Consider the following 10,681-nt stretch of genomic DNA (forward strand, 5'->3'; position numbering starts at 1 on the left):
CAAGTATAGGGTAATAGGAAAGTCAGATAAACAAAGGAGAAGGAAATAGATGTAAGATGAATACAGATGTAAATGACTGGGTCAGGCCAAGTGACATGAAGTGCTTGTTAGTGCTTGACTTGCTGGCCAATATTCAAAGCCATGCAGAGCGACTGGGCAAACAACAGTCCTGTAAACCCTTGGACTTCAGATGGATTGGTATCCAAGCATCAGAGAGAACACCAGTAGTTTCCTGCCATTTCATCCAGCCCGCATGTACTTATGCACGGGCATTTGGAATGGTTTACTTAAAATCACCTTCATGGTCCGTATCGTACTTTAACGGATTCACAACTAAGTATTTCCACCTTGTCGATACATTAGTTGCAGGCAATTTATTGGTTAAAAGAGGTACATGTTTCATATATTCTTCTTTTATGACCACATAGGATCACTTTTGTCAGTCCGTCGTTCAAGTCTCTTTGCGGGCTTTGCGGTCCTCCCAGTACTTCTTCAGACGCTCCGATCTTCGTGCCCTTTCCTCAGTTGAAAACATGCATGTTGTTGGTTTGTTTTGTGTAAGGGTAAAGTGGAGGTTTGTATTCTTGAGTTTTGTATTCAATTTTATCTTATTTCTGGTGTCTTCTCTTTAAGGCGTATTTCCTTCAGATCCTCTCCTACTTCTCTGATCCATTTACATCCTGTTGTATTTTTTGAGACGAGATTGTGTTATACTAGTTGTTTCAGAAGTCTCGAATCTTGCATCCTCATGATACGTCCAAAGAATCCCAGTCTCCTCTAACGCATAGTATCTGTAATGGGTTCTAGCTCTTTGTACACGACTTTGTTAGGTATTAATCGCCACTGTCCACCTTTCTGGTATTTTTTGTTGATGCAGGTTCTTCCAATCCTTTCAATTTTCTGAACTCTGTCAGTGTATGATTGTTTATTCAGGTGAAAAAGTGTTTCTGCTGCATATGTAGCTTCCGGTTTTATAACTTTGTCGTTGTGTTTTATTTTTCCATTTATTGATAGACATTTCTTTTTGTAGATATCCCATGTTAATTTTTGTGCTTTAGCTAATCTATTTGTTCTTGTTTGGATTGAGATTTTTTCATTTAGGTTATGTGTTATTACTTCTCCAAGATATTTATAAATTGAGTTACTATTTTGATTTTATTACCATTTATGGTAACTTCTTTTAGTTGTGTTGGTTTTTGGGGCATAATTTCTGTTTTTTCAAATGCTATTTTGAGGCTATTTTTATTTGCAATGTTTTGAAGTTCTGATATCTGGGCTTTTGCTTCTTTTATGTCCACTGCTAGTAATGCTAAATTGTCAGCAAAACCCAGGCAATTTGTTTTGATTTTTCGGCCAATATTTTGGGGGGACATTTCCTAAACCATTCCCTCATTACCATTTCTAGAGCACAATTAAATAATAGTGGTGAGAGCCCATCTCCCTGCCATCCCTAAACTTCACTTTTGATTTGGTGTTAGTGAGAGTCAATTTTATCATGTTTATAAATTTGGGGTGTAGTCCAAGGTGTCTTAAAATTTTAAACAGAGATTCTCTATGGATGCAATCATAAGCTTTCTTGAAATCTACAAATGTTATCAGCATATCTCTGTTTCTTCTCCTGTTATAGTCCATTATCAACTTAAGACTAATGATCTGAGCAGGACAGCTCCTTCAGGATCTGAAACCTCCTTGATATTCTCTAGTTCTTTCTCAAGTTGTAAACTTATCCTATTAAGAATTATTATTGAAAATATTTTGTATGTTATGGCTAGGAGCGAGATTCCCCTGTAGTTATTAGGGTTGGTTTTGTCTCCTTTTTTGTGCAGTGGGTGAATGAGGGCTATTGTCCAGTGTTCTGGTAGTTCTTCTTTAATCCAGATAGAGACAAGTTGTTGATGGAGGGCAACTTTTGCTGATGTTCCTGCATATTTCCAGATATCTGTAAAGGTCTGATCTTTTCCTGGCGCTTTGTAGTTTTTTAATTTATTCAGAGCTTGGTAGACTTCCTTTATTGTAGGGGGGATTGATGTTCTCTGGTGGTATTTTTATCGGGGTGTTGGTGTCCAAATGAAGGAGTTCTGTAGGTTCCTCACAATTTAAAAGCTTGTTGAAATATTTAGCCAGAATTTATGCATTGTCTTTACTGTTATGAGCCAGCTTACCATTTTCATCCTTCATCAGTACGGTTGGGGGTTCATATTTTTGGAGCTGCTTTCTGAAGGTTTTGTAGTAGTCCCTTGATTGAGTTTTATTGTATTGTTCTTCAATTAACTGCAGTGTCTCCTTAACATGTTGTCTTTTTATTCTTCTTAAGATTTGGGTAGTTTCTTTTCTTTGTTTTACGAGATTTTGATAGGATATTTCTGTTTTTTGGTGCTGATGTAATAGCCATACCTGATGTCTTTTCTCCACTATTTCATCACATTCACTGTTCTGCCATTGGTGTTTTTTACGTGGTTTAATTTGAGCCAGGTCTTCTGCAATTTGTTTAAGGTTGTGTACTAAGCCTTCAAGTTTATCTGTGATTTTTATTTTTTCAGTTGCTTTCTGGTAATTTTGTTGATTAGCTGGGTAGGATCTATTTTTCTTTTAGTTTTAAGGGCTTGCTTTTGCTGTCTCCTCTGGGGAGTGAGTTTAATTTTAACTACGTAGTGATCTGAACCTGTGTCTATTCCTCGGAGGACTTCGACATTATAGATCTCTTTGTGGTGTAATTTGTCCATGCAGATGTGATCCAGTAGCCATTCTGCTTTAGTGTAGTCAGGGTGTTTCCATGTTGTGAATTTTTGAGGTTTCCTCTTAAAACATGTAAATTTTGAGATTAAATTAAGGTTTCTACACAGATCAACTAGTCTTTCTCCATTTTTATTTGTTTTCTTGTGTGCTGGCCATTTTCTGATGATGTCACGGTATTTTCTTTCTCTGCCTAGTTGAGCGTTGAAGTCGCCTATTAATAATTTTACATGGTGTTTGGCAATGTTATCTATGGTCTGGTCCAATAGGTCCCAAAATTCTTCTGTTTCCTCGTGGTCTTTTGAGTTGTTTTTATCATTAGTGGGAGCATGGGCATTTATTATAGTATATATTTTATTAGATGCCTTTAAGGTGAGCGTTGAGAGTCGTGGAGACTGTGATTTGAATTCTTGAACTGAGTTTATTATTTGAAGGCTGACCAAAAATCCTGTTCCAAATTGTGGGATATTCTTCATCACTCTCTTCCCGGGTATACCTTTATAAAGTCTGTACCCTTGAGATTCCAAGGCATCCTGGTCAGTGTTTCTAATTTCCTCTAATCCCATGATAAGAATTTTGTTTTGGTCCATTATGTCGGTGATCACTTTTAGTACCGGTTTGCATGAGTGAGTTTATATTGCGTGTAGAGAAGTATGTTATCTGCTTTGGTTTGATTCTTGATTTTGTCTCGTTCGTGTATGAGGTTCTGGGGTTGCCTCAGACTTCACGGTATCTTTTAGGTGGCAGCCCACCATATCCGAATGCTGCCTTCTCTGAACTCTTGGTTCAGCCAGTGGAGTATTCCTTAAAAGACCTTCCATGGTTGACTGTCAAGGTGTCACCTGTGTGGAACTAGGTCCCGAATTACAACTCTGGATGTGATCCAGTGAGGTGATAATGAGGCCGCTCCTCTGGAGTACAGACGCCTTGTGCAGCCGCCCCTACCCTGGAGAACAGACGCTGCATAATGGATTCCAGTGGCTTTTCCTCCACTGTGGGGACCATCACCCCCACCTAAAGGGACTCATTCGCCCGAAGGCGTTGGCCCCCTTAGGGAGTCAGATTATTTCCCGCCACCCAACACTTGGCGTTGGCAATTTTACAGCTGGGTGCCCGACCAGCAAACCACCCTCGTTTCTCATTCCGGACTTGGGACCGGACAGTGGCGGAGTTGTTTCGTATATTATTAACATCTTCAGCCACATAACACTGTTTAGATGAAATGTTGTCATTTAATCTTATGCTAATTTTAAGGACACTTTCTCTCGAAGCATTGATACTTTATATGAATTTTTCATCTAAACAATGTTACGTGGCTGAAGATGTTAATAATATACGAAACATGTACCACTTTTAACCAAAAGGTTGCCTTAAGCAACTAATGTATCGACAAGGTGGAAAAAAAAAAAATACTTAGTTGTGAATTTGGAATGGTGTCGCACTCAACATTGACCAAAGAACCAAGATACTTGAACTGTTTTACTTTGAGATCTTGGCCATCTATCTAAATGGTTTCATCCATCTGTGGACTGCACTCGCTGTAATCAGTTTTCTTGGTATTTAGTCAAAGTTAGTTTAGTTCTTTCATTCCACTTTTGTACCTGGTCTTGAATTTGTTGACGCTCCTTAGCAGCCAGTATGAAATCATCAGCATACAGGCATGACCATGGGGGTGATGACTGGATATCAGAGGTGATTCAGGTTTGTTTTCGTCATGAATTTTTGTTGCAGATTTCTTCTGCAGACTTAATTTTCAGAAACATTTTGTTTTTGACTCTAAATCGCCAATGCACGCAGCATATGTAGCATTAAATGCCTTGCTAGTAATTTTCGTACTATAGTGAGTAGGAATTTACTTTCTTTTTGTATTTTAAATTTCATCCATACCTTCCATATTTTATTTACAAACAAATATATTTAGAATAATTGTATGAGTCAGTTGAATATCCCTTTAAAATCCTCCTGCGAGGGTACACTGAATAAGGAGTATCTCAAAGAATTTATTTGAAAGGTCATTTCCCGAAATTTTCTTATGGGGTAGGTGATCATAATTGCAGAAAGTTTGTGAATGACAAATTCTTGTATTCTAAATGTATTCTTATGTTTGTTTCAGTCCTGGTTTCCTTCGGTTTGTAAATGTGCTTGTGAAGATGTCTGCAGAAGAACGGAAAGCATTCCTTCAATTTACAACTGGTTGTTCGTCTCTCCCTCCTGGGGGTTTAGCAAATTTATATCCACGGCTCACAGTCGTGCGAAAAGTAGATGCTGGTGAAGGCAGCTATCCTTCAGTGAACACTTGTGTACATTACTTAAAACTGCCAGATTATCCCACGGAAGACTTACTACGAGAACGATTGTTAGCAGCAACACGTGAAAAGGGGTTCCACCTCAATTAGGTTTCAACCACAATACTTCATATCTTTTTTTTTTTTCTTTCTCCCCCCCCCACCTCGCTCTCTGGCTTTTCCTGTGTACTTCTGTATCAAGTCTCACTACACTAGAATAATTGAGCAACTTGAGAAGTTAAGGTTAGAATATCCACATTCATGGAGGAAAACCATGCCATTGTGAAGCCATAGGTTACTGCAAATAAAAGGCTAGATTTATGGATGTTGACTTCAGTTCCAAATGGAACAGATCAGAGATTTGTGCAAGGAATTTATCTGTATATTTTGTTAGTTGTCCTTATTTTGCCTCAGGATCAACGCAATAGATAATATAGCTGCATGTTGTGTGTGTCAAAGTTTCTTATGTTTTTCTGTGGACTATAAAAACAGTGAAAAGATTGCTTTTTCCTTTTTTTTTTTATTTTTTTTATTTTATTGTATTCCCTTCATTAATTTAATACAGCCACTTTGCCAATAATATGTTAAAACTTGTGAGACATTTCAACTAAATGGAAAAAAAAGGCAACTTAAGGTTATTGATTTTTATATTTCTAGATATTAGTTCCTGGCTTCAAAGCACATGGATGGTTGGTTGGTTGGTTGGTTGGTTGGTTCTTGCCAACAGTCGTTATAAATCATTTTAGGTTTATAAATATTGACATATTCTTCCATGTGAAAAATAAAGTTGAATTATTTTGGTCATATGTTATTAGTGCATGAATGAGATGAGTATATGAAGAGTGGGAGTACAAAGTTGCTTTTAAGCATCCTATGTTGTTGAAATGTATTTTTCACATGGAAGTAACTAGAGTGGGAAGTGAAAAACTAATGAACTGCCTGTGCATCTTGGGAGGTCTTGTTATGGTGCTTCATGCAGTTAGCTAGTCGGACTAATTATACAGTGGATGTGGACAAAGTGTGAAGAAGAAAGGAAAGAATGTGAAAATTATGATATTGCTTTAGTTTTTGTTACTTGTGCCTTATTGCACAATAAGGAGAGTGAAGAGAACTGCAAGTGTTGTGCAAAGCAAGTGATTTAAAAAATGGAGTTTTAAGAAACAAAAACTTTTCCTATAAACTTTTTTTTTTGTAAATACTTCTCACATCTTACAACAGAATAAATTTTTGATGCTTGAAAGCACCCTCAATTAATTGTAAATTTGAAAGGATTTTTTTGCCTGATGGGTGGACCTAAGGGTGCCTGTCTTCACTGTAAACTTAGAAATGCAGAGTGCAGTATAAATAAATATATATATAGATAAAGAGTATGTTGCTTTCGTTGAGAGAATGTACTACTGACCAGAACTCTCTGGAGAATCCTATGAATGTTGACATAATTGGAAATGCCAATAAAAGTGAGAAAGTGGGTACGCTTTGTATTATTTTGTTTCTTTCAAACAAGTCTTCCTGTGTCTCATCCTACTAGCTCCACACTACCAATTTACCTGCTGTATGAGCCTTACAAAGAAAACTTTTGCGTGGGGATTTTCAGTATTACTGTGTGCATCGTTTGCCTGTGTATATATAATAGCTATTTTCCATGAGAGGAGGAAACAGGCTTTGTAATTTTAAGATACACTAATTTGTTTGAATTCTACAGTCATTCTTGAAATAGTTACTTTGTCCCCTCAGCCCCTTGCATTTCTTTCTCCTGTTAATTATAGGGAAATGGGGCTTTTCTGAATCTGTATCTGACTGGAATGAAATTGCCTGCTAACCAGAACTCTCCTTTGGAGAATCCTATGAATGTTAACATAATTGGAAATGCCAATAAAAGTGAGAAAGTGGGTACCTTCCTCAGATTACAATGGAGGCACTCAGGAGAGAGGGAGCTATGCCACAAAATATAAAAATAGAGATACAGTAAAACCTTGTTAATTCGAAGTCGTTGGGACGCAAAAATCGGACTTTGAATTACTTGATTTTGGATTAATTGTCAACTCATAATTCAGAAATGCCAACCCTTGTCCATCATAAAATATTCTAAGACCTGTTACTGGCAATTAACCTTGATTCACAGTTTAAACCTTTCAAACGTCATGAAAAAACTACTGTACAGTATTTCCAAAATGTATCCAACAAGGTGCATTTACAGTACTCAAATAATGCACTCGGATAACCCAATGACAAACATAACCTCACGCAGCGAAAGAAAAACAAAGCATGATTCAAAGGCGAGGAGAAATCTTCGCTGGCTATTGTGCGCAAGTGCTTTATTTATTGGATTATTGTACTTTATGCATTTTATATGCCCTGTACTTCCATGGAAAGTACCCGATGCCCTTAAAACATTGTGGCTTATCAAACTTTTCTATGACGAGGAGAGAAAGTCTCTGGCATTACAACATAGTACAGTGACAACCCTTGTAAGATTTTACGGCTGGCATTTCCCTCCTTTAAAACCATAAGTCTGTTTGGGCTCGGCATTAAAAGAAACAATGTAGTTTCATCAGCAATGACAATATCATTTGGTGCATACGAATTGATTATATGAGCCACGCTTTTTCGCCAACTGTCGGCATTGCCAGTATTCGCGGATTCTGCTTCTCCGCACACTGCCTGCTACGTGATATTGAAGCATTCCTTAAAACGCCGAATACAAAAAAAATTACGATTTCACTCGAACCTAGCAATATGAAGCACACTGTAGACACACCGAAGTGAGAGAGTGTGCAAAGCTACCCTGCATGTTCCGGAAGATGCGTTCTATCTTGATGCGAATAAATTTTGAATTTAAGTTATTCTGTAAAATATTATTATTCTTTAAATATAAAGGCACTTTTAATTAAAAGTCTGAATTTCGGTAATGGGACCGACATTGTTCTTCAAATTACGAATTATCCATATTTTGAATTAAACAATTGAAATAATGAGCAAAACCGTACCTCATGTTTCCGGGAACGAGCACTTCTTCAAATTAGGCGGGATTTTGAATTAACCGATTTCAAATTGAAGTTCTACTGTAATGCCATTTTCCATAACCTATTGCCATCCTTTATCTGTTCTACAAGTTACAACAAAGTAACACAACCCCTGCTGATATTGTACAGTACAAGGTTTTCTAGATCGATGACATTAACATTTTGGCCTGTCTAGTGCAGGTGTCGAATCTATACAGTGATCATGTGGAGTGATGGTGATTTGTGGACTCTTACTCTATGCTGACATGCTGTTGGCCTCTGATAATAAAACTTACCTTCAGCATCAAATCCAAGCCTGAAATGACCATCTTGTAGAAGTTGGCCTATAGCTCAACATCAAAACAGAATATCTCACTACAGATGTAAATGATCCAGGTAGCATCAAAATCAATAGTGTTGACCAGCCAACAATAAGGACTTTCAAGTAACTTAGCTTGAATTGAATACCTGCTGGCAAAAACGTTGTAACCTGCACTTTTCTGGAATGCTGGGTTTCCGTGCATAAACGATGTATGCGGTCAGAGTGAGGCATATAGGAAGTTATGTTGGCAAACATGTACGTTAAGCGCCTTTTTTCTTTTGTTTAAATTTCGCCACGTGTCGTGCGGGTGCAGAAACGTATCCATGGAAGAGAAAAGTCGTGTGTCGCTAAATCCAAATGTGTGCAACGATATAAATAGGGGACGAAAACGCAAAATTAAATATAGTAAATGGAAGAGGAAAGCGGAATTCGGGGCACCCATATTTGGCCCACAATAACAAATCATTGCCTGGGAAAATCCTTGCTGAACGGGCGAGTGCAAAAACCTTGTAAGCCAATGTAAGAAAGTCAACATGTTTAATGGGAGATTCATGTGTCTTATATTTTAATGCATAATCAGAGTTTTTATTCTCGACTGTATTATATACGTATATAATGTATTATATATACTGTATATGCATATAAATATGTCTTGCTCGCTTTACAGATTGCTCATTGTATTCATTAAACGAGGTATTGCCTATATCTGCAGAAAAGAAAGCTAATCTGCTGGACATGTGTCAATACATTCGTGAAAAATATCGAGGTTTCTATGAGAACCTAAAAACAAAGTGAAGTGACAATTCATCATTGCAAAACATTCTCACAACAATATTGCTGGTGTTCAGTGAATTCTGTTAAACAATGGGAAGCTCTAACAATGGGTACTGCAAATTAGAAGCGTGATTTATGTTTCATTATTTTTATACAGAATAAAAACGATAAATAATATTAAAAGCTATAAATATTTTCAATAGTATAAACGTTGTAACCCGCAAAAATGTGCTACTTCCATTACAGTTACAACCTTTTTGCACGGACGTTCAACTATCATCTCTTATATCTTGATTTTAAAGTCGCACATTGTAAAAATTATTATGCATTAATAACTAGTGAACTCACTTAAACTAATTGTCAATGGCAGAATAAGCATTCACAAACAATTCGCTTGTTTATTTGTTTTTCTTCTCTCCTGAAAAATTTGCATTTTGAGGGTTATGTTTTTGCCAGCAGATATTCAATTTCTGCTGACAAAACCCTTAGTGAAGAAATGTCCAACCTCTTGAGTATTGCAAGGCTTAAATGGCATTCTGTGACAGGTGTACTCTGTGGCAAGATGATTCCAGACAAGTTCAAGTTAAAAATATACAGTCTCTAGTCTGCCCAGTGGTCTTGTATGGTGCTGAATGCTGGCCTTCATCAAAAGAAGTGGGCCAACGATTGCCATCATGGAAACTAAAATGCTCAGATGGACATCTGGCTTGATACTTCATGACCACGTCAAGAATGAGGAAGTTTACAGGCGATATGGAGTGGCACCAATTGTTGGAAAAATGAGAGAAAGATTTCTACACTACTTGGAGTAGAAACAACAACAATGGCAAAAACTAGTTTTACTTTGCAAGTAGATGGGAAACGGCCAGTAGGAAGACCAAAACAGGATTGGCGTGACATTCTGAACGAAATTACATACTATCCCCTTCATTCCATATCGATATTGTAATCAAGTTAACTAATGAAAAAGGTTCCACTTGATCAATACTTTTCTTTTTTTATTATTTAGCCTTCGGCTAAATTTTTGTCATTAAAACTTACAGTACATGTTTCGATTCCTTAGCAATCATCGTCAGCTGTTTCACATAATGCTTAGGTAAAAAATAGCATAAAACAATTCCATAATTAAGATTAAAAATTGTTAGTAAGGAACAATTTGGTGGTGGGGGAGGGGGGGAATACGTGAAAAGGGGGGGGGGGGGGCAGTTGTTAGTTAAAGATTAAAAACTTATACAAATTAAAAAACTATTTTTTAAATTAAAAAGTCTTTGGTTTCATTCTATGTCACTGCACTGGTTATTTATTAAATTCGACGGTTTTTAGCATGATGCTCTTGCAAACTTGTCTTGGTTGTATAATGTTCCTTCTTTTGCTAGACCTTTCTTGTTTGTATCTCGTTACTGTCCGGTGGAGAAGATTATGTTTATTGTTGATCGAATTATTCAGGTTTCGTTAAGTTGGATAATTTGTAGTATGACCCCTATCCAATTGTTCGGTTATACAAATTCTATTCAGAAATCGTCAAGTTGGGATGTTTGGTGTGCGACCTGTAACCCTGTCCAATT

At 37.0% G+C, this 10,681-nt stretch overlaps 1 protein-coding gene across 7 annotated transcripts in view; it reads left to right on the top strand.

Annotated features, from left to right (window-relative positions):
• Window positions 1–6,499, top strand: part of Ufd4 (ubiquitin fusion-degradation 4-like) — a 716,632-nt gene extending 710,133 nt beyond the window's left edge. For all 7 annotated transcript variants that reach the window (XM_067153526.2, XM_067153530.2, XM_067153527.2 and 4 more), the window contains one exon: window positions 4,847–6,499. In XM_067153526.2, coding sequence (XP_067009627.1) covers window positions 4,847–5,129 — 283 coding nt within the window. In that variant the 3' untranslated portion in view covers window positions 5,130–6,499. The remainder of the gene's footprint in view (window positions 1–4,846) is intronic.
• Window positions 6,500–10,681: the final 4,182 nt, after the last annotated feature.

This window comes from Anabrus simplex, chromosome 9 (assembly GCF_040414725.1).
Source record: "Anabrus simplex isolate iqAnaSimp1 chromosome 9, ASM4041472v1, whole genome shotgun sequence".
NCBI classification, from domain to species: Eukaryota; Metazoa; Arthropoda; class Insecta; order Orthoptera; family Tettigoniidae; genus Anabrus; species Anabrus simplex.